Source organism: Solea senegalensis, unplaced genomic scaffold (genome assembly GCF_019176455.1).
Source record: "Solea senegalensis isolate Sse05_10M unplaced genomic scaffold, IFAPA_SoseM_1 scf7180000015690, whole genome shotgun sequence".
Taxonomy (NCBI): domain Eukaryota; kingdom Metazoa; phylum Chordata; class Actinopteri; order Pleuronectiformes; family Soleidae; genus Solea; species Solea senegalensis.
In genome coordinates, this window is record NW_025321419.1 from 5425 (window position 1) to 32158 (window position 26734).

The following is a 26734-nucleotide window of genomic DNA, read 5'->3' on the forward strand; positions in this document are numbered from 1 at the left end:
TCAAAGTTATGTCAAAGTCACAGGTTCATGATCCATTAATGTCCTCCTGGTTAAAGTGGTTAACTGGTGAGTTTCAGCAAGTTACAGAGTTACAGAAAGTCTTCTAATCTACACTATAATTCATTATAGTGGTATTATAGTGGTAGTTTAATGTGCTAAACTGAAGTTTTCCTAATGGCATTCTCATTATTTCTTTGGCTGGTCACTTTTTTAACACCTTAAATGTATTATCAGGGTTAGTTCAGTTAGTTGTGAAGGTTAAGGTTAAGGTAAGGAGCCAGGAAATGCATTCAATCTACGAGAGTCCTCACTGTGACAGTGAAAGATCCAAGATCATAGGAACTAACAAAAATAAAGAGACAGACAAATATATAGAGCGATAAAAGAGATAGCGGGTGAGAGACATTGTCCTGGAGCGTGAACATGCCTGTGAACCAGGGCAGAGGGACATAGAGGGAGGGATCGAGAGACAGAGAGAGAGAGAGAGAGGAGGGGATTGTTGCAAACAGGGATTTGCAGCAGAGGGGAAAGAAAGAAAGGGGGCAGTGTCAGAGTGCTATACACACTCACATTCACACACACACACACACACAGTGTTTCCTGTGTGTCTCTTTCCAAACTTGTCAGTCAACCAGTCAGTCAATTATATTTGTGGGGGCTTGTGTGTGTGTGTGTGTGTCGTGGGGATGTTGAAAAGAACTTATAACCATCCTTCATCTCTATGACCGAAGGTAAGATCATTGCACTCTCTCTGTCTGTCACCTCTTTCACGTCAGGCCTCCGCTTGCTTTTTATTCTACTTTATTCTCTCTTGCGTGTGTGTGTGTTGTCGCTATTTTTTTTTGGCTGCCTTTATGCCATGACTTTGGTCTGGAGCCAGACTGAGGCCTCCATGGAGCCCCACCACTGTTTGCTTTCTTTTACAATCCATTTCCAACCACAGGAGGCAGAAATAATGAGTTGTGCACCAGAGGCGTGAGTCAAAGGTGGATTTTTAATTAGGTGTTCATTGTGATCATTATAATTATTATATCTGAAGGTCTGTAATTAGTGTCACTGTTGTCTAAATCTTTCTCTAAAGAGTTACCACTGTAGCATATTGAAAAATATTGAACTTTGTCCTAAGAAGATGCCTTTTGGAAAATAAGTCTTTTGTTTGCTGTGACAGGTCCATCTTTATTAGAATGATAATCATTATTTATCACTTAAAATCAGAGTAACCTTCTAATTATTCCAAACACACCTATCTTTTACTGTATTTCTGTTAGAAACTTAAGTTTAGTTCATATATGTCAATATCAGCATCAGCTTTCATCACTTATTGTATAAAAATGTGTTTTAAATTGATTTTAGAAAGTCTCTGGATTAAAGTATGAACCTGCTCGTAATTGGATTTGGTCTCTGAGAGATCTTTCTGTCAAAAATGATTAAGCCCTATGAGTTGCTGTGCTCCTGTGGGTTATGTTCAGTGGGCAGCTCTTTCTAGAAATACAAAGTATAAGGTGTTTTCCATTGTGTGCGAAATTACATTAGTACATAACCTGTAAAATTTACACTTTTTTAGAAGCCATTATAAACGATACTTCATTTATTCTTTCTAAGTGATTTTCCTTCACTGAGTTTCAGTGGAATCCGTGGCAAAAAAAGAGGCAACATGAGGATCCTAATTTGCTAGTAAAACCCCTGTGGTAAAAACACATATGTTTTATTTGATAGTAGATGATTGCTGTATGATAAAGATGCAACTTCACACATGTAATCTCTGATTAGATTAAAATCTTGGTAGAGCATTGTGCATAGGGTACATGGCTGTGAGTAACAGGATGAATTTATGGAATAATAAGCTATAGTTTCTGTATTCCGATCACTAGTAAATCTGCTTTAAGTCATAACCTTCAGCCCAAAAATGTTGTCCTTGTCCTCATATTCTCCTTTTTTCTTCCTCCTCTCCATCAAGACAAGAGACACAAAGACAAGGACAAGGGGACATATTGTTTCTCTCAGAGGAAACAGGTCACTTTCCTGACTTCACCACTGCTGCTGTCTATGAGCTGCTCCGGGGCAGAGGAGTGGACTTTTCAACAATCTTGACACTCAGAAAAACACTGTTGAAGCTCCACAATCATCATCAGCAGCAGTTGACATCATGACCTCGCCTTCCCTCCCTATGCCACCTCTCCCCCCGAGCCCTCTGGCCATGGAGTACCTGAATGACTTTGACCTCCTCAAGTTTGAGGTGAAATCAGACACTCCTCCACTCCCTCCACCGTGTTCATATCCCAAATCCAGCCTCACCCACGACCCCTCCAGCTCTCCGTACACCGGCCACCCTCCACAGGACTCCAGCTTGAGTTCCAGCCCGTACAACTCTCTGCCACCCTCACCAACGCTCAGCGACACTCACCCACCACCTTCGGGCTCTTCTTCATCATCCTCCTCCATCTCCTTCCCCCTCTCCATCTCAAACAGCTTCACCTCTGGCATCAGCTCTGGCTCTCAGGGGAACGTGGAAGGCAGCCCGGGTCATGGCGGTGCTCAGGGTCCCACTCCGGCTTCGTTGGAGGACCTGATTTGGCTGGCAGCCTTACAGCAACAGTTTGGAGGGGAGGTGACAGGGCCTGCCACTCTGCTGGGAGCCTTAGGAGGAGTACCAGAGAGAGGTGACAGGGAGAGGGGGCCCGGGAATGGCTTTCTGGGCTGTGAAGATGCTGTGGAGGCCTTACTGAACTCAGCTGCTGCAGCTGTCAGCTCACAGGTACCTTGCTCTCAATGATTCTTTTCTCATGTACATCTCCCCTTCTGCCTCTTCATCATTATCTGTGCCCCTCTACATTTAGTTTCCAGGTCTTTCCCAGAGTTCAAGCTGCAGCCTGGGAGACTCTGGTAGTGACAGCGGAGGCGACATCTCCTGCGCCAAGGGGACAGACATGAGTCATCGTCCGCTTGTCTTCCTCTCATCGGTCCCTGCCTCACTCCCCAACACCGCCCATGCCTCAGGTCCCTACCAACAGCCCCTCAGTCCCCAGGGCCGCCTTCATCACCACCAGCATCACCATCATCTGCACCATCCACACCTCCCCATGCATGCAAACCATCAACCTCATCACCACCCACAAGTTAATCAGGTACAGTGGGAAACACTTACGCTCATCAGTCTAGATTAGATAAGAGCGACTCGTGATGATAATGATACAGGTAATCAATGAACTATGTAGGAGGTGAGAGAAGCAATGTGAGAAAACAAAGGAAGTATTAGAGGGCTGAGCGGAAGGAGATAGGGATCGTGCAGTGAAGGATTAGGATTAAGACATTTGAACATGGTTATTAATGTATTAATGTCTGTGTCTATGTGAGGCATCACTATACAGGCTGCTCTTTTTATGGCAGCAGGAGTCTTTGTCTGTGAGGGCAAAAGTTCTTAGTTTCCAATGATAAAAATATACTTTTTTAGAAACACGTAGAAAGTGGCGTCTACAAGCAGCACAGACACTATAATGCAGTCGTAAGCAGGTGTGAAGACCTTGAAATGGGTTTTCAATTAACTTCTTGTATCATTACAAGTATTTAAATATATATCCAAGAATGTTTCAACTGTAGGTGTTAGAAAAATACTATTTTAGTCATTTTAATCTATATTTAGCAGTGAGGAATCTCATTTTACTTTTGCATTTTATTGGCTCACATCAGGCAAACACTTTAATATAGTAACCACATTTTTATACTGTGTCATGGTTTGTTATAAACCATCTGTTAAGTGCTTTACTTCAAAAGTTTTCCAACATTAAACAAGCACACAAGTATTAATGTCCTTTAACAATTATCTTAAAAAAGTACTGTATACTTTTATGGACTAAATGTGATTTGGACATTGTAGGTGTAATAAAAACCCAGGTAATTAAATGTTGTAACCTGTATTCTGGTTGATGGAGATGTCTGGGTGGATTTCTATGTGGAGCACAGTGTGAGCTTATGATAATATCTGCTATTATTGCTGCGCATAATCCTGATAACTGTCACCCACACTTAGTCAGATTACATGACAGATTATGGACATGTGGCGCTGAAATGTGCCCCCTGACACGCACACACACAATGACATGTCACATGTCCAACAGTGATAGTGTAGTAATATGTGTAAATCATAATGTTCAGCGTATTGTCTTTGTGATTTCCCCTCCATCTGTTCAGCAGTCTGGAGCGAATGACCGCTTCTCTGACGAGCAGCTGGTGAACCTGTCAGTGCGAGAGCTCAACCGACACCTGCGCGGAGTGAGTAAGGATGAGGTGGTGCGCTTGAAGCAGAAACGCCGCACACTAAAGAACCGTGGCTATGCCCAGTCCTGCCGCTACAAGCGTTTACAGCACCGCCACGCCCTGGAGTCAGAGAAACATGTGCTCACGCAACAGGTACACACACACACGCGCAGGCCTATGTCTTTCAATGAAATCCTCATCTGACCCCAAATTTAATCCAACATTTTTCAAGTTCAGTTCACTGTCACTCTGACAGTCCCAGGGTTATTTCAGACTGCAGGCAAAAGGCCCCTGGCCCCTGGCCACAAGAGAAATGGAATGTTTTCTACACCCTGTTGCGTCGCCTCTGGACAACCCTGAACATCCCCTTACATCAAATCTCCAGTCTCTACCATTTGGGGGGGTTTGCTGGCAGAAAAGACAAGCCAAGCATGTTCTTTCACACCAAAATGAGTGGGTTCACCCACTAAAAAAGGCGATTAACACCTCTGCCAATGGGAGCGGTGTTAATCGCGTGACAAATAGGAGCAAGACAAAAACTTAGTGGCATTGTACAGTGGATACTATTTAGTATCTTTTATCCGTCCTTCTTTCAGTGTTCCTTCAAGCAACACAAACATTCATGACTAATGGCGAGGCTAACAGCCGGGAAAATATTACACATCATAGTGTGCCAAAAATAATGCAGGAATTAACGCTGTTCACCCAGGTCTTACATTCATTTGAGTCATTTGAAAATGGAGTGAATGCTGAGTAATTAAAGATAGCCACTGGTCAAAAACCCATTTTTTTGGGTACAAGTCTTTCAATACTTTTTGCAACATGAGAATAAGTCTTTCGTACGTACTTTTCGCCAGACACTGGCCTTGCCTTACTGAGGCCGTCATCTTGCGCCGCTATGTTTCTACAGCAGTCCAAAACGAATAAACCAGGCAGAGCATGCATGTTGCATTTTGAAGCGGAAGCTTACTACACAAACAAAGAAGAACAACCTTTCTGGTATGCGAGGGCCACCATAGTTCATGTTAGGGAACTATGGGATAGGGAGGGGTGAGCAGAGGAGTCCTCTGCTTGTTGGACTCTTACATAACTTACAACCTAGTCTTTTAAATTCCTGATACACGATGCCATGAAAATGAACCTTTACACTGTCTCACAGCAAACACCCAGAGAAATGATCATCTTCCCTCTGCTTTGTTCTCCTCAGCTGGAGCAGCTTCAGTGTGAGCTGACCCGAGTGCTGAGGGAGAGGGACGCCTATAAGGCTCGCTATGAGAAGCTTCTCAGCACCAACCGCAGCAACGGTGGCGATGCCCCAAAAACCTGCACCAGCAACAACCCACCTTCCCCACCCCCTGACTACTTTCTCTGAGTTTCACCCACTGGAGGAAATGAGATGAAGACAAACCCAGCCAATATGGAGCGATCAGTGAGGAGTAATCAGGCTTAGGAAACAAAGATGCGTGTGTGTACGTGAGGTGCGTGACCGTGTGTTTGTGTGTGTGCAAGAGGGAAAGTGGGAGAGAGACGCTGGCGGGCAGTTTTGGGGTTACACAGCTGTGAAGTTCACCCCTGAGTGAATAGTTATTACAGGGAATTAGCATTAGACTCGGCTGCCTCATGAAGTAGGTTTTACTCGACTGTGAATAGTTGCTCAAAGACTGGCTGAGAGCTCTTTGAGAACTTAGCTGGATATTAGTGCAACCATGGACAAATATGAAAATGGAATTTGAAAAAGCTTTAAAAGTCTTTGACACTGCTGAACATTTCATCTCTGCAATATAATGTAGCTGCAATGTACTTCCAAAATGAGTGTTTGAGGCTCATATTGTAGTTTTTTTTTATGATAAGCTGCTAAAGCTGCAGATGTGAGTAGTGCAGTGGTGCTGGATGTGGAGTGATATGGGCTTGGATAATTCACAGTTGCCTACCAAAGTGTTTGAGCTCACCGGGACTTGTTATTCTTTGTAAAGATGAATAATCATAGATTTAAGAATGTACTCAGATATCTTTCATGGGACTCTTCCAGTGACTGTGCTAAAAGAGTAGGGTTTTTTTTAGCAAGGAAATTGTGACTTTTAGCCATGAACAGAGAAGACTTGTTGTTTGCTCTGGATAATTGTTTTGTTTTTTTTCATATCCAAAGAAGTGAAGCTGGTGGTGAAAGCATCAAAGAAACCCATCACAACGCGCAAACACAAAGAAATGAAGTGTGGCATGATTTGTGTGATTGCGTCCAGTTCTCCAGATTATACAGACGTTCCCTCTGGGCAGATTGAACTCTTCTTGGACGGTGACGTTCACCATTTTAATGCAACATGTCGCTCCACAGAGCCGGCCACTGTGGAATCTGTGGGCTACTCCACATGCAACACAGAATCAACTATGCAAGGAGTAAAAGGCAAAAAACGTTCTTAACTTTGCCATGGAATCACTGGGTTCATGCATTAATTAGAACTATTTATTTTGGGTGTAGTTTATATAAATCGTTCTTTTATTTATTCACTTATTTATTCAGTATTTATTGTTTATTTATGTGTTGATTCTAATTATTTGACTGGGTTTATTTTATTAGTGTGTATTTTTACTTTCTGACAGTTCATTATTATTTCATCCTATTGTCATTAGAATGGCCTTATTACCAAAACAAAAGAAGACAAAAAAAATAGGGCCATTCTTGTGGTATCCTGCTCCTGTTGTAGTGTGGTTTCATAAGCATATGAAATAAACAAAGTGCTTTATCAAATCTGGCGTGCCGTGCTGTGTTTTGTTTTCACTTTGCACAGGTTTTGACCTCGTCTCTCTCCGTTCACCTTTCTGAACATCTCCCTCTCCCTGCAGGCCTTTCTCTGCAGCCTCATCCCCTGCTCTGTCCCTCTGTTTATCTGTGACTCTCTTTAGTGAGGCAGTGACCCTGGGTGTTGCACTGTTTAGGATGACCTCATATTCAGCTCTACCTCTGTCTCTCGCTCTCTCTCTCACTCTCTGGCCTTTACAATAGAAGCAGGATTAGGGCTATAATAGCGTCCTGGCTGCTCACTGCCGGAGCCCATTGTGGCTTTGTGTGGGAGGGACAAACCACTGCTCGCGGCCACACTCACATTCTGACAGAAAACGTGCCCATATTCACTCCTTGGAACAGGGTGTAGATTTTTTTTAATTTAAAAAGTAAATGAGCCACTCAAGCAAAATGTGTGTTTTTGTCAAGGTGAGAGACTGATATTGATATTTAGTATAATTACTAGACAGGTCAGTTGGTTGTCTGTTTGTACTAAATAATATCCAAATGACACATTTTCCACGTATTCTATCCACCTAAGGAACTCATGCACACAAACTAAAACAACGCCAGCAGGTTTGGACAATAATTGCATTACACTGCCCCCTAGCGGCAAATCTTCATATCACTACCATCTTCCAGAGGTCAATTAGAGCAGAGATTCTCATGTAGGGATCTGGGGGACATCACAGGCCATTAAAGTATTATGAAAAATACAATTGGTGGCACTTCTCTGCTGCTGATGCTGCTGATGCCCATCGGCTATGTGATTATTTGAGTTACTGTTGCTTTTGTATCATTTCAAATCTGTCTGACAATTCTCTACTGAGGCATTTTACCAAGACAAATGTTCCTCTGTAACTTCTGGAAGTGAACATCCCAGTAGATCAGCAGTTTCAGACACACTCACACCAGCATCAACAACCACACCATACACTCAAAGTCACTTAAATGACCTTTCTTCTCCATTCTGACACTGAAGGCATTATATTGCTGCCATGTGTGCCAGTGAGTGTACAGGCCTATATGGTTAGAGTATGAGTATAATCTTTAGTAGTTTATAGATTACTTTCTAAACAAACAATGTATGTCCATGAGGAGTTGCCTGGGATATTTTTAATCCAAGAGGAGGGCTTAGAAAACAAACTGAGACCAAGTGAATTAGAGCGCATCTTTGTGCAGGAGACTGCTCTGCCTCCTGCTTCCTGCCTCCTGCTTCCTGCCTCCTGCCTGCACCTTAGCTCCACTCCACGCTCAGTGACTCTCTGAGCGTGAGTTCCCACGGAGTGCTCTCTCTCTCTCTCTCTCTCTCTCTCAGAAAAGAAAATCCAGATGTAATGAGGAGAGCATCCATGCAGTGAGTTAATGTGAGGGACAGACCTGCAGAACTGGACCTGGGCTCCGAGAGAGAGAGAGTGAGAGTGAGAGAGAGAGAGAGAGAGAGAGAGAGAGACCTGCTCACTTTGTACTTGCCGACAGTCGCCTGACAGGTGAGGAGAGAATATATCGGGGCTGCTTGTGCTGAGGTTCATGAAGTGAGTAGGGTTGGGGTGAGGGAGAGGAGGTGGAGGAGGAGGAGGAGAAAGAGGAAGGGTTTTCCGTGTCTTTACACCCGATCGCTTAATTTCCGTTTGCAGATGCCGACAGATGTGCCCGAGGACAGACTCAACAACGAGGAGACGGCGAGCACGGTAGGATGAGCGGGGCTGCATGGAGGTCCGCGCTAAAAGCTCCCATATGTAATATTCAACCAGCCAAAGAGGTTTCAGAGCAAAGTGATGGAGTGTGATTATGTTTAATATTAGACATGCCAGTTTAATCTGCTTCACAGAGCGATGTATTAAACTCTTTCTTTCTCTCTCTCGTTGTGTGTGTGTGTTGAAGACACACACACTAACCTTGTCAGGACATGTTGTCTTCATGGGGACCAAAACCTGGTCCTAATGAGGCAGAGCAAGTTAAGTTTAGGGCAATAATGGGGACTGTGGTCAGGTTAAGGTCAGGTGTGTGTGGGGGTAGATGGTGCATGGAGGTGGTGTCCAGAATTCATAAAACACTGGTTGACTTACAGCCTATTTCTAATTTGTGTCATCAAATCCGTATTCTGCTAAATATTTTGCATCTCGAGCAGAATTAAATAGTGACTGTCCAATGAAAAGGGGAACATACACAAAATGATCGCTTGGGCTCTTATGAACCTGTTTGGCTGGCCGTCTATCTATCCATCTATCCATCTATCCATCTATCTATCCATCTATCTATCTATCTATCTATCTATCTATCTATCTATCTATCTATCTATCTATCTATCTGTATTTCAATCACATTCTCTTGCATGCACCCTTTATGGACATGCAATGGAAATGATGAAAGTCTCACTTCAGTTCTGTCCTAGAATTATATAAGACAAGAGTCATAGTGACTGTCCCTCGATGTCTCCTTCAGTGTGAAAGTATGACTCTGGCCAGCACCCCGACTGTACGCAGAGGAAGCACTCCACTGCCAATTAAGCACCAGCTCAGACGAGAAGAAGCTGTCCATGATGACGGTGACTGGACCTCAGGTGCAGCCGGGCCTTCTGCTTCGCCCATCAGCTTCAGTCCGGCCCTGGATGACATCCTGACTGTGACAGTGGAGGGAAGACCGGATGGGCCTCTCAGGATTGCCCTGCTGGGGCAGAACGGGGTGGGGAAGTCTTCGCTGGCCATTGCTCTCGCTGGGGACATGGACAGGACTGCGTCTGTGGATTCTGATGGTACAAAGCTGTCTGCTTGAAAAGACTTAATCTGTATTGCAGTGGAGAGGCAGCCCACTGTGTCGTGACTTGCACACTGAGCAGCAGGTAAATAAATGCCACTTCCCATCTCCCGTCTGAGACCTAACTGCTGCTCTCGCTGTCCTTAGGGGAGGGCTATGTTCGCACAGTCACAGTGGATGAGGAGGAGAGCGTCATCATTATCTATGACAACTGGAGACAGGTGAGCCCGAAAACCACTTCAACCACAGTCCATGCTCACTGCTCCCTCATTATGGGCCACGGAATCGTCTTGGCAGCTGTATACTGTGACATATACTGTGTATATAGATAAACATATACATATATACTCTTTATATGTACATGTGTGTATACAAGTGTATCTTTTCACCCTGGATTTTAAACAATCATTTATTTTATATTTCCAAAAATAACAAAGAAAGAAAGTGTAGTGCACAAGCAGAATCTTACTTTACTGCATATGCAGCATGTATAAATGTGTTGGTCTACATGGAGAACAATTTCATTGTTTTATGTACTTGACAGCAATACTAAAATAGAAATAGCTGCCAAGCTTAGAGAAATCATGTGGTAAAAAAGAAGACAACAAACCTCCTGCATCTGCATGACGGAGGAAAGCTCATTATCAGGTTGGGTGGTACAGTTTTTCCTTTTCTCCCTCGAGTACAGGTCAGAGGCATGAGATCTGAATAAGATGGAGAGAGAGAGAGAGAAAGCTGTGTCAAATGGCTGCATTCATGTTTTCATTTTGGTGGCTGTATGGGAAATACTGATTATTCACACTCATTTGGGGAATTATAGATTATATTTGTCGTTATGGACACAAGGGCAACAATGCCAGCCTCTCACAGCAAGAAGGTCACCAGTTCTAATCCCTGTCTGTGTGGAGTTTGCATGTTTCTCTCCCCATGTTCTCCGGGTACCCAAAGACATGCAGTTGGGGGATTAGATTAATTGGATGATCTAAATTGATAGTAGATGTGGTAACCTGTCCGGTTTGTTCCCCAGCCCTTCGCTTATGTCAGCTGGGATTGGCTCCAATCCTCCCCACCACCCTCATGTAAAGGATAAAGTGATCAAAAATGAGTGAATGTATTAGGGACACAGTAATGGTTGCCTCTGGAGGAAGCTGCCTCTGCTCTGACTCAATTCTGGACTTGAATAATAAAATGAAATGAAAAGTCGATGGACCAGGGCTGGCGGCTCAAATTGAGATTCAGCCTGTTTTCTGGGAAAGATTAACTGCAGGGCTTTTTAGTTTTCGAGATGTTTGTTACTCTGCTGCTTGCAGAGGATGAGTGTGTCATTAAGGACGTGAGGTGTATTGTAGATTGTGCTATCCACACAGTAGTCCTTTCTCCAGGCTGCATTTATACTGTCATTCTGCAAGTATAGGTTGTGGAAACAGTGTTTATGAGAAGAGCGGGGAATAAAGACCTCTGTGATAAAACAAATGTTGTTGTTGTTGTTGTGTAAAACGATTGTTAAAGCACAACAGCAATTATCAACATTCCTGGTAGCACTTGTACGTTGCCAATTGTTGTTTTAATATTTTCATTTTTGCTGTCAACGGTACATTTAAATAGCAAGTACGCTCACATTGATTTTATTAGGTACAATACGTTAATGAGCTCGTGTTCTGCATAATAGTTAGTAACTAGTGGCTATATGAGTTCTTCTGGCCTTTCTATCATTTCAAACAAGTCTGGTCATTTTCTTCTGACATCAACAAGGCATTTCCTAGAGAACTGCTGCTTACTGGATATTTTCTCCTTTTTGTTGGGGGCGACCATTCTCTGTAAACTCTACAGACGGCTGTGTGTGACAAATCAAATCTCAATGGATAAGCTGATACTAAGACCAGCCTAATTAGATATTTGCATTATCAGTTGAACCGGTGTATCTAATAAAGTGGCAGGTGAGCGTACATTAATAACTCACAGCGTGTGTGTCTCTGTCCCACAGGACCTCTCGGCTCTGCAATGTGAGGTGTGTGTCCTGGTGTTCTCAGTGACTGACAGGCGAAGCTTCCACCGCACTGCTCAGCTCCGACTCCTCCTGAGAGAGACTCAACCTCAAACTCCCATCATCCTCGTGGGTAATAAGAGTGACCTTGTACGCACACGCGAGGTCACCTCGCAAGGTAAGACGAGGCCCGGCCTCCCCGTTCCCTTCAGCTGTGGCTTTCCTCTTCACAGCTTGTGTTGACACTTCTGTGTTTATCGCTGTCAGTAAACAGTAATGTGGGGTGAAATATTGTCTCAGCTTCAGTGTGGGAGTACACGGGGAGCCAAAAAGCGCATAATGTACTGCCTGTTCACGTTCATGCAGTTTTCCAACACTCATGCTGTGCAGCTACAGTATATATGGCAGCATGTGTACAGCGTACAGCTCTGAACCGGTTTCACATCTTTAGCATCTTTTTGGGAACTGTACGGACTACACCTGCTTTAGGTACGAACAAAGAAATGTCACTTTTTTTAAACATGGGACCTACAATTGTGCCAGATAACAGTTCATGATTCTGTTGGGTCCCATTCTTCACAGAGAGTACACTTCTTAATCGTTAGCTCATTGTTTGCAAGTGCATTTTACCTCGTGTTAACCTTACACAGCGAGCACTTCAATACCCTCTCAAACTAAATCTCATATTACAGCTGTTTTTTTTACAAGCAACATGTTACACCTGTCTCTCTGTCTCATGAATGAGCATGTCATTCTTTTGAATTATGCAAAATAATTAGTAGAAACACTGCACAATGATACTCTCAATGTTATGTCAAAATCCCTGACAATACCACCCTCTTCCATCTCCTTTTCATCTTTTACTGCAGAGGCCATGTCCAGCGCCGCCCTCTTTAACTGCCTGTATCTGGAGATCTCTGCCTCGCTGGATCACCGCACCCCAGAGCTCCTGGAGTGTGCAGTGCGGCTAGCCAGGGGCCAGTCCCCGTGGCCCCCGGGGACTAACGTGGAGGACTTGAGTGGAGGAGGCCAACGTGAAAGCATCACCACTCGCGCCAAACGATTCCTGTCCAGCCTGGTGCCCCGGTACCCGCGAGAGCGAGACATGGGCAAGTTCCTGAGGCAGAAATCCCGCTCTTGCCACGACCTGGGGGCGCTGTGATTGGGCCAAACAGGGAGTTTTCATGGTTAGATAGATGACAGAGGTGTGGGAGAGTGCCACAGTGGACAAGAGAGGGGGAGATGTGGGGAGATGCAGAGGAGATGAGAGTGCAGGGGTTGCCAGAGTGATGGCACCACAGTGTTGTGGATGATCATTGTGTGCATCCAGCAGTAGAAAACAAGGAGAATGTCAACAATGGTAGTAGTGATGTTTATCTATAGGTTGAAATTTTGTATAAACGTCCAAACAACAAATAGAGAAAAGAAGCGTACAGTACAATTGTACACCACATGTAAATAAACTGTAATTGTGATAGTTAACTTCCACCCTCATAACTTTAAGAGCTGAATACATTTTTTGAGTCCTGCATTTTTATTTTCATTTTGCTTTGACCTCTTTCACTGAACTTTTAAAAACATTTTTACCGTTTAACAAGACAAGCAGTATTCACATTTGAGAGCAATTTCAAGCACAGACTAAAATAATGGCCACACACATATTCATATCCCACTAGTGGGTTGACTTTGCTGATGATTCATGTTGTGTTCATTTAGTCTGAGCCATTGTGGTATCCATGGGGACAGTGAGCAGTAAAACAATGACAGGCCAGTCAGGAGACAAGGGAATTGGTGATGAAAAAAAACATAAAGTGGACCTACAAAGCTCAGTGTGGCAATAAGCGAAGGAGACGAGTGGGACCAGCAGATTATTGTATATGGAGTGATTGTTGCCAAGCTACGGTTGTCATAGTGACGTGGAATCACTGAGACATAAACATTACATCCAATTTAGCTCTGTGGTTTCACCCCCATTTATCTCCTCAGAGATGAGAGCTGATTCTGGCACAACAGAATGTATTTCACAGGATAATATTCAACTCCACATTCAAATGCAGAGGCCTCTCTGTACTCATCTGTATCACTCTCTACCCACGGCACTTCCATCCTCCCACTCCCACCCACACGTGAGCCAAAAATCTAGAGCATCACAGGTTATAATGCTCATTTGTTATCAAATGGAGTGTTGTGCTGTAACAGAGGTAAAAAAAAAAAGAAAAGAAATAAATTTAAATGGTGGCCTGATATTCTGACTCATTCCCTTGGCTGCACACTCCTGGAACTGATTGAGAGGTTAAGATTTCTGGATCCTCAACATGAGCTGTGGGTTCCTTCTTGTGGCTGAAAGGAGGTGTTGCAACCAAGCTGAAAATAACAGTACATGGATGTGTGTGCTGTACTAAGAGAACAGCTCATCATCCCAGTTATTAGATTGTTCTCACACCACATTCACTCAGAAAGAGTACGTGAGACACAGATTCACACAATTATTCCCCTGCAACGACACAATGGGACACAAAAAGCAGGCATTTGTTTGGAGTGCACTTGACGTCGCAAGGGCTTCAGCGTCACTAAAAGGTGTCATTATTCTCACCTGCACTCATAAAACGTGCAATTGCTGATCAAAGGGAAAATAAGAGGAACTCCTGAAATAACAGGCTGACAATTTGCAGGAGAAGTTCCGTTTGAAAAGGTAGAAAATACCAGATTCATCCAAGTCTTTGTTCTTATGCTTCCTTTATAATACTCTTGATCGTGATCTTAATATTTTTTCAAAGCCTCCTCCTCCTCCTCCACACTACTGGAGGTGTAGTTCTGGTACAGGAATAGTGTAGGTAAAGAAATCCTCTGAAAAAAAATGCTTAGCTTTGATTGAAATCTGGTGCAAAGTGCTGCACAGAAATAATAGGATTAAAAACAACCAGATTAGAATTCAAGAGGCGGTTTATTCAATTTTCTTGAACTGGAATGACTCATGTGCATGTAGATTTTTAATCTACTTTTAAAGACAGTTAAATGGTCATGGTAAACAAAGATATATGGCACTGATGGACAAGAGAGGCGGTGAGCCATCTCAGATGCTGCAGGCCTGTAGCTTCTTGTCAGCCAACTTAAGAGACACCCAGGTGTTGAGCATTGAGGCCCTCAGTTTGCACCACACCAGGTGATTGGTCAGGCCAAAGATCTGCGCAGCAAACTGAGCAGCGCCCTCAGGGGACAGGATTGTGGAACACCCGAGACCTGCGGGATAACACAAAGGAAGCCTCAATTACATTTAGTGCGTTTAAAACATGTAAAAAACGTACTTTAATGTGGTTGGGAGTCAAAATACTACTGTGGGTATACACTCAAGAAGGGTCATGTGCTCTGTACACAATTTATAGTTCCAACTCTCCTTCCATCTGTGCATGGAACCATACGGTTTGATGAATTAACTCAATGTGGAGGATAAAGCGGGGGAAGATGGAGTAATCATGTAGCACAGAATACAGTGGGAGACTTGCTTACCACTTGGCAGGCGCAGAGATGACCAGACATCATGTGCACCCCAGTCAGGAGTGACAGGAGGGCAGTTGATGACAGGATAAGCCGTGTTTCCTGACATCACCGGACCGAGGCCGTTACTTCTGCCAGCCACAGCCACAAACACAGTCGGTACACCGTCACCTTGGGCATAAGGTAAAAATGTTATCACGTATTCGATAACAAAACTCCACTCGCCTAGAAAATAATTCAAGCACACACACACACACACACACCTTCATATTCTGCTTTGATACGGAGTGTCTCATCTGGACCTTTGTGTGCCGAGGTGACCCTGAGGATGCAGGGGATTCCATAGGAGGAACAGGCCTTCTTGATTTTGTCACAGTGAGCCATGTCCGAGGTGGAGCCCATCAGAACCACCACTCTCCCACCGGCCTGAGGCTCCAGCAGCAGCTGGAGGTCACAACACAGCAGACGCACTCTTTAACACAACGCAGGACCGACCGACCATCTGTCCCCTTAAAGACAGACCTTTTACGGAGCAGAGGCTGCATGTGAAAAACTACTGGGTTATGATAATTACGCTGAATTATCATGCAGACCTTTGAGTTTTCTGTTAAAACTCAATGTTTTGAATAGGTTGCAAACAAAAACCTTTACTAAATCTTTAGTAAAGGCCTAGAAAATTCTGCAATCCCTTATGACACATCTGTGAATCACAATCCAGCCTTTGGGAATGACTGCATAAGATGAAGCTCGAGTAGATAGGAGTAAAAGGTGCACTGACATTTAAATAAATAAATAAATAAATAAATAAATAAATAAGTTGATTATTTTCTTGATAATTAAATTACTCTTTTGGTGAGGTTACGACAAACCCCACATTTAATAAGCTAAACAAAACAAAACTGGGAACTTAATTATTTGTGACCAAATCATCACTTCAGCCCTATTTGGAGTTAATGAAAATTATTTCATACAAAAAGCAACCCAGCATCAGCACTACTACAGTACTCAAGTCTAATTCAATCATTTAAGAAATAGAGTTATACAAGTAAAAAAAACCAACAAAGCTCAGGTGATTGGCTTTTGTTGACACAGTTGAGTGAAAGCAAACAAAAGTTAAAAGCACACTCTGATAAAGTGTGTTGTTAGGAAACAAGGTTGCATGTACCTTGACCCTTTCAGAGACCCACTCAAAGTTCCTCTTCACCACCTGCATGGCCTCAGGAGTAACTTCTTTTAGGTCTCTGTAAACCTAGAAAAGAAGTGAAATCAGAGGCTTGTCAGATGTTTGTCACATTTCCATAAGTGTTTAAATCAAAACTGTGAGCTTTAAATAATAATAAAAGAAGTCCTAACCTGCTTATCTTTTTGCTGGCTTCGATCTCCAGCTGGCCACAGTCTCCATGAGTCATTATCGATCACGTCAGCGAGGACAATCTCCTGAGTTTTGACATTCACGCCAAACTCGATCTGAAAGAAATGAACTTCATCATTAACTTGGAATAGTTATCGACCAGCAGAGGGCAGTCCTGCTGCACATACCTTCATATCCACCAGAGTGCAGTTCTGAGTGGCCCAGGCCTTCTCCAGAATCTCAAAGATGGCCACAGTGCTGCGATTCATGATGTCCACCTCACACTGACCGATGGTGAGCCCAGCGAGACAGAACTTGGCCTCTAACAGCTGCTCTTCTGACCACTGAGGATCATTGTTGGCATCATCCTGTGTCAAAGAGTAACAGTTTTTCATCATTTCATTAACTTCGTCAGAGATCTTTAAAAGACTGAACACAGATGGGGGCATTCAGGGTCAGACTCACTTTGAAGAACATCTCCATCTTTAGTGGAGAGAAGCGATAGCCTTCTTTGACTCCTGGGTTCCTCTTGAGGAAGGATCCGGTCGCCACTCTCCGACAAACCCACTCGATGGGAATCATTTCACAGTGGGCAGCGATGAATGCTGTGTCCGAGTGCTGCTTCACAAAGGCAGTCTTGACACCTGGAAATTTGGTATTTTTTTAATTTATTATTTTTAAAAAAAGAGCTGCAAGACACTCCAAAGGAAAGCTACAAAAGCAAAACCTCTCCAGTTAATAAAGATTTAACTTTATGCTTATGTCTACATTTTATAAATGTTCAATTCAGCACAGATTGGCTTTAACTGAACACATATAAGGCTCCATGGGGGGTGGGGGGGGGACTCAAGTCACAAGACGGCAATTTCCACAACTGAGACACACGAGACTCACGAGCGGCACATGGGTCACAGTTAGCCAATTACTTTTAAATTAAAGTAAGGTGGAAAGTCATTTACACGTGTTTAACGTTGCCAACATCTTTGCATACGGCAGAGTCAAGAAACAATCATGTGTTCTCTGCAAAGGAAATGTGGGGGAATGAAGTAGAGTTGCCAACTAATGTAATAAAGTGTTTCTATTTTAAAAGCATAAATAATTCATTGCTTCCAGCTTCAAATGTAAATATTTGCTAGTTATCGGCTTCAAGGAAAGACCGTTTTTTGGACATTTCAATGGAGAAACCAATAACCAAGTGATTTAATGAAGGCATTAAAACCAAAAAATGCTTCAAAATGCTTTAACTGGAGGAGCTCTGGTTCCCAATAAAAGGAAAAGGTCAAAGTTTGTCTTTCTTCCTGAACACCAGTCACCTCACCGACCTCTCTTATCAAAAACCACTGAGGTCCAACTGGTGATGATCAGGAGCCCTTGAAATAGTGCTGGATTGATTATTTTAAGTTAGTGTTTAAAACTTTAAAGTTAACAGCAATGACATTTAATCTGACAAAATCAAAGCGTACTAATCTACAAGTGGCAAAGTTGCCTCAGGGTGAGGATGACACAACTGCCCCCGCCTGCACAAGATTAACAAAATGGCAGCCTATGTTTTCAGTGACAGTGCTTCTTATACTGTGTCATCCATCTAATGTATTCATAAACCATTCTTTATTTGAATCAATCAATCAATCAATCAATCAATCAAGTTTCCAGATTCATTTATTAAAATCCTCATAACTGACAAATGTTTGTCTTCATTAAAATAGTTTGAGGGTGTTTCTTTGTCCATCAAATGTCAGAACACTGTCAAAAATGTTTTTCTCAAAACCTCAGTGATGCCCCGCCCCCCATAAAACTATTCACACTGAAGGACTGAAATCACAGAAAACTATTAGATAGAAAGAGGTTTGTACTTGGATGCGGGACAACCAATGAAAAAGTTGGCAAATCATTTATGAATCGATTAATATTTGATTAATCGATTAACTGTTGCAGCTCTACGAATACACTCTTTTGCTTGATGCAATCTGAGAGCTCATCAATTAGTCTATACTCACACAATTTACAGTCAAATTATTCCAAAGAGAAGTACATGAGGGGGGCCCGGGAACGTGTGTTGACAACTTAAACAGTGACTTTACCAGATTCCTGCAGCAGCTTGAACACGCAGCTCGTGGTTTTGTTGGCGATGGCAGCTTTGCCCTCCATTTGGTCTTTCCTCACCGCGTTGCCAGCGGTGATCTGGTCTTTGGACTGGACCAGAACCAGTCCGGGCTGGTCCGCCAGCTCAAAGATCTGCTTCGTCTTGCCCTCATTCAGCTTCTGGCCCATCTTCAGTTCTACATATATAAAACAAAAAGAACACGCACGATGAGGAAACGGCGACACACATTTGACTAAAGCTTCCCAGTTGAGTTGAGTGTTTGTGTATTTTTACCTGCGGCGGAGTCCATGATGGCGGTGTTGTGTAGAAAGCGACTTTCCTGAAAGACGAAACACAAGTGCACCAGAAAGACACTCGACTTGAGAAAGTGTGAGAGGCTGCGAACAGGCTGAGGACACGCGAGTCACTCTTACATGCTTCCACAGCCAATGACATCCCTCGACTGACTCAGACAACCAATCAAAGCAGCGCATTTCTCACCACGTGGTTGGCAGGACGCTCCATCATGGGATAACAAGAAGAAGGATGTTTTTTGTTTGGAGTTGAAACCACGACTTATCTCGTGTACTTTTCTCTCAAGAAGATCAGTTTATCAGAAACAAAGGAACAACCTGACCCTTTTGACCGAATCGATCACTTTTGATCAGTACATCGTGTTTAACATATTCATCGCCAAATACCGCGTGCGTGTTAAAATGTTTAATTAATCCCACATGTATTACTTTTTACTAACAGTTATCTATGGTAGCAGCTCATGTAGTGTCGTTCATCACTTTTTATTTGAACTAAGTTGATATCCGTGGGTTCTATTTCTTTCTTTTTTTTCTTTTCACGAGCCACGTTGTTGCGTATATTTGCACGTGTTCGATAGCTACTGTCAGTTCTCGTCCGGACACGCACGCGCCGTTAGTTTAGACACGAGACTGTCCCTTGGTGTTGTTGACTCAGGACACAGAGACAGACACACGCAGCGGGGATGGAGTTTGAAGAGTCCGGTATCGGAGAGGAATGCGGGGTTTTCGGATGCGTGGCCGCCGGAGAGTGGCCCACGCAGCTGGAGGTGGCTCAGGTCTTAACACTGGGGCTGGTCGCGTTACAGCACAGGTAAGTTCAGGAAAAGGTGCTTGATTTATTTTATTCACTTTATCGCCGTGGTGATACACGCGCTGTGTGAGCCGTAATAGTTGTCTCTTGTGATTTAACATGTGACTCGAAAGTCACTAAAAGTTTTGGTCAGACCCCCATGTGACGTAAAAATAAACGAAAAACAACACGAACAATGACTGTTTTCAAAGTGTTAAAGCAGTTATAGATTGATTTTTCAGCTTAATGGCACTTTTTTTTGCAGCATCATGCTTTTTAAAAAAAAAAAAAATAAAATAAGTTGTTGTTATCTGTCACACAGGGAAAGTAGTAGTTATTACCTGTGCCTCTGGGGATGGGTTAGAGGAGGCCATTGAACGAACTGAATTGATCTTTATTATTGGGATGTGATCTTGCTCCTCTTTAAACAGGATCTCCTCATTATCAGCAAAATCAGAGCCTGAGTCCAGTTTTTTCACTGGAATCTGGAGTTTTGGGTCTGGAAGAAAAATGCAGGCTTAACATCAGATTTTCTGTCTTGCATGATGACCTGAATGACTCCGTCATTCCTTATGCTTTTTGTTAGTAATAACAAACATGCCTTTATCCATAATGTCATTATGAGGCTTGGTGGCAAATCATGGGACTGAGCAAGAAATCACAAAAGGCCACCAGTCAATTGTGGACATCATGTGACTCATGCAAAGTGATAAGAGGAAGAGGCACAGTTCAAACCTTGATCCACAGCTTTCCTCTTCAGTCCTCTTCTTGCTGAATATGTGTCCACTTTTTCCAACCTAGATTCGAACAAACCTGCAAAAAAACAATGTCACACAGTCACAAATGGAATTGGACCGACAGTTTTAGTTTTGGAAAAATATTATAAAACACTGAGCACAATTAATTAAATGATTTTTATTGATGCAGACATTTATCGGCTGTAGATATGACTCGGCTGTAGATAATTGAATAGGATTCTATGGTACAAGTAGTGGCGGGCAATAAAATAATCAGAATCTAAACCGCAAAACAAGTTGTTTTTGTTCGCTTTGTATGAATCTTTTCTGCTGGTTTCATGCATGACACGAAAAACATGAATAAATAATGATCCAGGACTCACTCTTGAATTTGTGCCGCTGATCTGAGGGACGCTCCTGAACTGTGTGCCTCCTCTGTTCTTCAGTACTTGGTGTAACATCGAGGCTTACAGATGAGACGGAATCAGAACTGCACGTTCTCTCCTCCAGCGCTCCCACCATTTTGGCATCTGCGTTTTCACTTATCAAATAGATATCTACGTGATCTCTCTCCTCCGAGCCGTCCATCCTAAGACGTTCTCCCGAAACCTCTTGATGGTCTACAGTTCTTGTGACGTGTGGTGAGCCGTTAGATGTGCGATTCATAATGCTGTCCACCTCGTCGTAGAACTTCATGAGACGTCTTGCTTCATCAGTCTTACCCCTCTGGAGAGAACGGTAAAGATACTTGAGGTTTTTGTACTTGGTATGGCACTGTTTCCAGTCACGCTCGATGCCTTGCTGCAATAACCTGTTCGAGATCTGAACAAAGATGTCCCTTTTCCTGGTCGAGCTCTCCAGCTGCCTGCACACACGCTCATCAGACCAGACTTGAATCAGGGCTCGCACCTCCAGGTCACTCCAATTCCGGCCGGTGTCCGACACCGTGACCACATGGATCTGGTCAGAGCAGGACGGGTCTGTTAAATGGACATCTAGAGAAAATAGATTCAGAAAATAAACGATTACACGCAGTATATAGTAAATGGACATGGTGATTTGATGATACTTACCTCTCCATTTTGCTTCCATGTCTCTGTCCATATCATAATCATCACTGTTGTCATCTGGAAATCAAGTACAAAAAAAAAGTGCTTTTCTTTTTAGTCTCGAATAGCACACTGCTGTATGCGTCGCACACCGAGTACATACCATCATCAATTTCTATAACAACCTCACTTTCTGAGGATGTCGTCTGTACTGTGTGGCCTGCAGATATGTGTAGCTTCCCCACTGCTATTTCTCCGTCATACAACCTCTTCTGCATTTCCATGGTACCATTTTCCAGTCCACGGTCCAGCAGAATGGCTTCCACCTCATCGAAGAACTTCATGTACTTCCCCGGGCCTCCTGTAGCACCACCACCAGCAGCATGGGCACTTTTAGCAGTCTTGTAATCGTATTTCAGGTTCTTGTATTTAGTTCGACACTGTTTCCAGTTTCGTACCACCCCAAACTTTCTTTGCATTTGACGGGCCATCTCTTGGAAGATAGACTTGTTGCGTAGCGTGCATTTCAAGCGCTCTCGAACATGCCGATCTGCCCATACACAAAGCAGTGCTCGCACCTCATCGTCTGTCCAGTGACGGCCGCCCTCTTCAGCCACACTTGGAGTGTAAGGAGGAGCTCGATGGATTCGACTTTTGTTTCCTGCATACACAGCATTATTTTTTAAAAAAAAAACAAACATTTATTTCAGAAAACATGTCTTTAAAGACTTTTAAGTGCAGTAATAGTTTTTAGAGCAAGCAAAAGTAATTAGGTTTTGGTTCAGTTTCAAAGTCAAAAACTAGTTCCAATGAAATGCTTTTCTATCTTCTGATATTAGTTTTAGTTCAAATACCAAATTGTGCTGAAGTGAAGATAAGATAAGAGCTTGAGTTTGGTGGTGAAACCTACATTTACCTTCCTGTATTTGGATAGTGCCTGAGGAGGAGTAGATTCCTCTTTGATTAACCACATCCTCCACATCTTCCTCCCAACCCTCCACCGATCTTCCATCCACTCCTGGGCTGTAGTTTGCTGAAGTGCCTGCTGCTGCGTCAGGCCTTCTGCCTTGAAGTCCCAGACTCCTGCACTTGGCCTGACACTCCCACCAGCTCCGCACAACACTGAGCCTCCTCAGACGCTCTGAGATCAACTCAAATGTGGTTCTGCTCTCAGTTACATGCTGAGCTCCCACCTCGTCCCATACTGACATGAGAGCCGGCACCTCAGCCTCCCCCCACTGCCTCTCTACCGAGCCCTTCTCCTCCACCACCTCCATATCACCTCCTCTTTGTCCTTCTGCTCCTCTCTCCATGTTTGAGCTGACCTGGAAACGTTTCCTTTTCCCCAGCCTGTCTGTCTCTGCTGCTCGGTTCCCTAGGCAACCAGGCGGTTAAGCCTGAAAGCAACGCCTCCATGCAGAAAAGCAGCCTCACCACTGGCTTAAGCTGTGTGCTGAGGGGGTGGGACCAACTGTAATCTGAGAAGCAGCTTGGTAAATAGGCTGAAACTGCAGCAAGACGACTCTTGCTGTATGGCTTTTTCTCAGCATTGAGGCAAACATTCTTGTTTTCCTCTGTCCTGCTGTAATTTTCTGTTTCACTTATTCCAGTCTGGTCTTCTTATTGTTTTTAATAATCAATTTACCCATGTTTATGCTTAGACTTTGAATCTAAATCTCACCAATTTACATTGTTTCACTGTTAAAACATACATTGTGATTGTGTCTACTCAGGGGTCAGGAAAGTGCCGGGATTGTCACAAGTAATGGAGCCAGTCCACCTACATACACAACCCTCAAGGTAAAAAAAAAAAGAGAAGAAAAAGAGCTCCCTCAGTATTTACACTGAACTAAATAATTATACAGAAAACAAAAAATGATTCTTCACTGCACTGGTCTTCTAGTTTGTTAGGGTCTTTGTTGCTCAAAGGGATTTTCCACTTTCTAACATGCTGCTTGTTACTGTGTAGACTGTGCAAGTGAAAACATGTCTCAGGGATTCTTCTTTTCTCCCCCCCATCTTCTTTTTAAAGGGAATGGGATTAGTGAGCACAGCTTTCTCGCCTGAGGCTCTTCTGAATCTGCGCTATGATAACCTTGGCATTTGTCACACACGTTATTCAACCAGTGGAATCTCAGAACTTCAGAACTGCCAGCCCTTCGTGGTGGATACACTGCATGGCAGGATTGCTGTCGCGCACAATGGAGAGCTAGTTAATGCTCATGCCTTGAGGAAAAAGGTAACCAGTTTACATAATGAACCATGTAAACAGCTTGCATGCAATTTCAGTGAATCATGCTCCTGTGTGTAATTTAGTGCTTTCAACATTGGGAAATATTTACCAGCTGAAATGAAACTTGTGGGTGTCATAAATGTGCCTTGCAGGTGATGCGCCATGGCGTGGGTCTCTCCACCAGCTCAGACAGTGAACTCATCACCCAACTGCTGGCGTTCACTCCACCTATGGAGGAGCTGGATGCACCAGACTGGGTTGCCAGGTTAGTTCCATGGTACAGTGCTTTGTAATATGTTAACCATTTTCCACACGGCATCTTCAAAGATGCTTTCATATGTGTTGCAGAATTAAAAACCTAATGATGGAGACTCCGACATCCTACTCGCTTTTGATAATGTACAAAGATGTTATCTACGCCGTGCGCGACCCTTATGGAAATCGACCCCTCTGCATTGGACGAATTGTTCCCATCTCAAAGTTGCACAGTCCAGGTATTTTTCTTCTGTCACACATGTCAAGTTACATGAAGGACACAGTGTGAACACATGCTTGCCCTTAAAGAAGGAGTGGCCTCAGAGGTTATCAGAGCTCCAGCAGGATGGCCTTAGATTTCATACAAGGTCAGAGGTGTAAGCTGATGGATGATTAACTTGTCTTTGTTCCTGTGGTCAGGCACTGGAGAGGGCGACACTGAGGGTTGGGTGGTGTCATCAGAGTCCTGCAGTTTTCAGTCCATTGGTGCCAAGTATGCTTAACGAGCATCATAATATCCTCTGATTGCAGTCGCAGTACTGTGGGTAACGATTGTTTTCATGTCTGCACTTGTTCCCAGGTATTACAGAGAGGTCTTACCAGGGGAGATAGTCCAGATATCCAATCATGGAGTCAAGTCTCTGACCGTTGTGCCTCGTCCTGAGGGAGACCTCCCTGCCTTCTGCATATTTGAATATGTTTACTTTGCCAGGCCAGATTCAGTTTTTGAAGGTGTGTGTTTTTGTTGAAAGTTCAACATATATAAAGTGAAATTGTGCTCTGCCACATGATCAGGATTTTATATCTTTGTGCTACAGGACAGATGGTCTACACTGTCAGGCAGCGCTGTGGTCGGAGGTTAGCCATTGAGGCTCCAACAGATGCAGACGTAGTTAGCACTGTGCCTGAGTCTGCAACTCCTGCTGCTCTGGGCTACGCTCAGCAGGTCTGTCCACAGCCTGTCTTGTTCTCACACCTTTCCTACGACGGGCTTTTGTCCTCATAAGCTTTTTCTCTCCATTGTCTTTCTCGTCACAGTCTGGGCTGCCATACATCGAAGTACTGTGTAAAAACCGCTACGTCGGAAGAACATTTATTCAACCAAACACCCGTTTGAGGCAGCTCGGTGTTGCCAAGAAGTTTGGGGCGCTGACCGACAACTTTGCTGGGAAACGAGTGGTGCTAATTGACGACTCCATTGTCAGAGGAAACACCATCTCACCCATTATAAAACTGCTCAAGGAAGCTGGTGCAACAGAGGTTTGTTGACTAAGCGTGTTTCATACCTCTTGTATACTGTACAGGGCTCGACGTAATGGACAAAAAAATGGAAGTACATTTTGGCTGGCATCATGCTGTAACTCAGTAGGTGAAATGATTTATCTGTGCTGTAACAGATGTACTTTTATCATTTAAGAGTCGGATCAGCTGGAAATATTTGAAATGATTTGTTCTATCTGTAGCTGAACTCAATTTGTTACTACAAAAACTATTACAGACTGAACAATCATCACTCTGAGACAATCAGGCCTTGTGTTCTCTGTGGATGGTACAGTGATCACAAGGAGCCATTTTAAACCCATGGACACAAATATAGTGATATTTATTTGTAAATACTGACCTGTATTCACTCCCCGACAGGTACATATCAGAGTTGCCTCTCCACCCATCAGGTACCCCTGTTACATGGGCATCAACATTCCAACCAAGGAAGAGCTGATTGCAAATAAGCCAGAGTTTAAGGACATTGCAGGATACATTGGTAAATGCTTAACTCGTACATATCTTACACTCGATTTGAATCATTCTTTTGGCCAAACTAACATATTAGTGCAAAAAATAAATCCAAAGCATCCATCTCCATTAACATTTCTCTATTGTTTTGCATAGGTGCAGACAGTGTTGAGTATCTGACTGTGGAGGGCCTGGTGTCAGCAGTCCAGGAGGGAATTGCCTCCCAACAGGAGAAGGAAAAGATGATTAGCTCCACTAACAAGTCCAGCAGGAGAGTGGGCCACTGCACTGCCTGCCTGACTGGGAAATATCCAGTGGAGCTGGAGTGGTAACTGCTGGAATCAAAACCAAGGTTATAGCAGAACTGTGGATTAACCTCAGGCGCCCATGCATTAATGAACTGTTCTTTATAGACTGGATAAGAAATAGTGTGGCATTTCAATATATTGTAATAAGTTTTTCCCTGCTTAGGCCCTTGGTCAGCAATTTAATTTCTAGCTTTTGATGACCTCCGGTGGTTGCAGCTTCACTTTACTGTAGTGACGCTCAGATGACACTTAAAAGTGCACATCTGACCAAACTCCAATGCTGTTGGGCCCCACATTGACTATCATGTTAATGTAATTTGAGAAAACTAATTTGTTGTATTTTCACATTCCTCGTCTTAGCAAACATAAGCATTTGGTATAACCGGCCATGTCGGAAATACAAAGGTCGAGTGACTAAACCATGAGTGTCTTTAATTTCTACACTTATCTGCCTTTATTGAAAATTAACTATGTAACTGTTTTGTCTTGACTGAGTCTTGACTGTTGTACACTTGTTTACTTTAAACATTACCTTGATTTAAAATGGAAAAGTAAATTAATAAACAGAATAACTGCAATAAGAAGGTACAGTGTTTATTTTCTTCAACATT

At 43.4% G+C, this 26734-nt stretch overlaps 4 protein-coding genes across 10 annotated transcripts; 3 read left to right on the plus strand and 1 right to left on the minus strand.

Annotated features, from left to right (window-relative positions):
• The first annotated feature begins 571 nt into the window (after positions 1-571).
• On the plus strand, positions 572-7000 carry nrl (neural retina leucine zipper). 3 transcript variants are annotated; one of them, XM_044017644.1, is made up of 5 exons: positions 572-731; positions 1958-2755; positions 2838-3125; positions 4189-4407; positions 5462-7000. In XM_044017644.1, the coding sequence occupies exons 2-5, from the start codon at positions 2147-2149 to the stop codon at positions 5624-5626; spliced, it is 1281 nt and encodes a 426-aa protein (XP_043873579.1). In that variant the 5' UTR covers positions 572-731; positions 1958-2146; the 3' UTR covers positions 5627-7000. The 3 variants fall into 3 exon arrangements, with proteins under 3 accessions (XP_043873579.1, XP_043873581.1, XP_043873580.1); XM_044017646.1 differs by having other exon boundaries at positions 4192-4407; XM_044017645.1 differs by lacking the exon at positions 572-731 and adding an exon at positions 777-986.
• Positions 7001-8254: 1254 nt separating this feature from the next.
• LOC122762459 (GTP-binding protein REM 2-like) lies at positions 8255-13305 on the plus strand. Of its 4 annotated transcripts, none has more exons than XM_044017653.1 (6): positions 8255-8568; positions 8671-8724; positions 9479-9788; positions 9938-10011; positions 11775-11952; positions 12644-13305. In XM_044017653.1, exons 2-6 carry the CDS (start codon positions 8671-8673, stop codon positions 12934-12936), a joined length of 909 nt encoding a protein of 302 aa, XP_043873588.1. In that variant the 5' UTR covers positions 8255-8568; the 3' UTR covers positions 12937-13305. The 4 variants fall into 4 exon arrangements, with proteins under 4 accessions (XP_043873588.1, XP_043873590.1, XP_043873589.1 ...); XM_044017655.1 differs by having other exon boundaries at positions 8255-8523; XM_044017654.1 differs by lacking the exon at positions 8255-8568 and having other exon boundaries at positions 8594-8724.
• Positions 13306-14699: 1394 nt separating this feature from the next.
• paics (phosphoribosylaminoimidazole carboxylase, phosphoribosylaminoimidazole succinocarboxamide synthetase) lies at positions 14700-22921 on the minus strand. 2 transcript variants are annotated; one of them, XM_044017649.1, is made up of 15 exons: positions 22510-22921; positions 21757-22254; positions 21618-21671; positions 20928-21539; positions 20543-20620; positions 20149-20306; positions 18998-19043; positions 18702-18899; positions 17086-17264; positions 16809-16988; positions 16623-16736; positions 16435-16518; positions 15533-15713; positions 15282-15440; positions 14700-15014 (listed from the first exon to the last, which is right to left on the minus strand). In XM_044017649.1, exons 1-15 carry the CDS (start codon positions 22904-22906, stop codon positions 14848-14850), a joined length of 3105 nt encoding a protein of 1034 aa, XP_043873584.1. In that variant the 5' UTR covers positions 22907-22921; the 3' UTR covers positions 14700-14847. The 2 variants fall into 2 exon arrangements, with proteins under 2 accessions (XP_043873584.1, XP_043873583.1); XM_044017648.1 differs by having other exon boundaries at positions 18702-18905.
• ppat (phosphoribosyl pyrophosphate amidotransferase) lies at positions 19105-26701 on the plus strand. The gene is made up of 11 exons (XM_044017651.1): positions 19105-19828; positions 23327-23393; positions 23626-23832; positions 23979-24091; positions 24175-24320; positions 24502-24574; positions 24662-24813; positions 24900-25027; positions 25120-25341; positions 25723-25843; positions 25972-26701. Exons 1-11 carry the CDS (start codon positions 19701-19703, stop codon positions 26145-26147), a joined length of 1533 nt encoding a protein of 510 aa, XP_043873586.1. The 5' UTR covers positions 19105-19700; the 3' UTR covers positions 26148-26701.
• The last annotated feature ends 33 nt before the right edge of the window (positions 26702-26734 follow it).

What these genes read in the sequence shown, in the direction of transcription:
- nrl (XM_044017644.1), top strand. Translation starts at nt 2,147, where the DNA reads ATGACCTCGCCTTCCCTCCCTATGCCACCTCTCCCCCCGAGCCCTCTG. An exon ending in ACCACCCACAAGTTAATCAG is followed by an intron (nt 3,126 to 4,188) that starts GTACAGTGGGAA and finishes CCATCTGTTCAG; the next exon opens with CAGTCTGGAGCGAATGACCG. An exon ending in AACATGTGCTCACGCAACAG is followed by an intron (nt 4,408 to 5,461) that starts GTACACACACAC and finishes TGTTCTCCTCAG; the next exon opens with CTGGAGCAGCTTCAGTGTGA.
- LOC122762459 (XM_044017653.1), top strand. Translation starts at nt 8,671, where the DNA reads ATGCCGACAGATGTGCCCGAGGACAGACTCAACAACGAGGAGACGGCG. An exon ending in ACGAGGAGACGGCGAGCACG is followed by an intron (nt 8,725 to 9,478) that starts GTAGGATGAGCG and finishes TGTCTCCTTCAG; the next exon opens with TGTGAAAGTATGACTCTGGC. An exon ending in ACGCGAGGTCACCTCGCAAG is followed by an intron (nt 11,953 to 12,643) that starts GTAAGACGAGGC and finishes CTTTTACTGCAG; the next exon opens with AGGCCATGTCCAGCGCCGCC.
- ppat (XM_044017651.1), top strand. Translation starts at nt 19,701, where the DNA reads ATGGAGTTTGAAGAGTCCGGTATCGGAGAGGAATGCGGGGTTTTCGGA. An exon ending in CTCTGGGCTACGCTCAGCAG is followed by an intron (nt 25,028 to 25,119) that starts GTCTGTCCACAG and finishes TTCTCGTCACAG; the next exon opens with TCTGGGCTGCCATACATCGA. An exon ending in AGGAAGCTGGTGCAACAGAG is followed by an intron (nt 25,342 to 25,722) that starts GTTTGTTGACTA and finishes ACTCCCCGACAG; the next exon opens with GTACATATCAGAGTTGCCTC.
- paics (XM_044017648.1), bottom strand. Translation starts at nt 22,906, where the DNA reads ATGGAGAGAGGAGCAGAAGGACAAAGAGGAGGTGATATGGAGGTGGTG. An exon ending in TGTTATAGAAATTGATGATG is followed by an intron (nt 21,672 to 21,756) that starts GTATGTACTCGG and finishes CTTGATTTCCAG; the next exon opens with ATGACAACAGTGATGATTAT. An exon ending in TCAGCGGCACAAATTCAAGA is followed by an intron (nt 20,621 to 20,927) that starts GTGAGTCCTGGA and finishes GTTTTTTTGCAG; the next exon opens with GTTTGTTCGAATCTAGGTTG.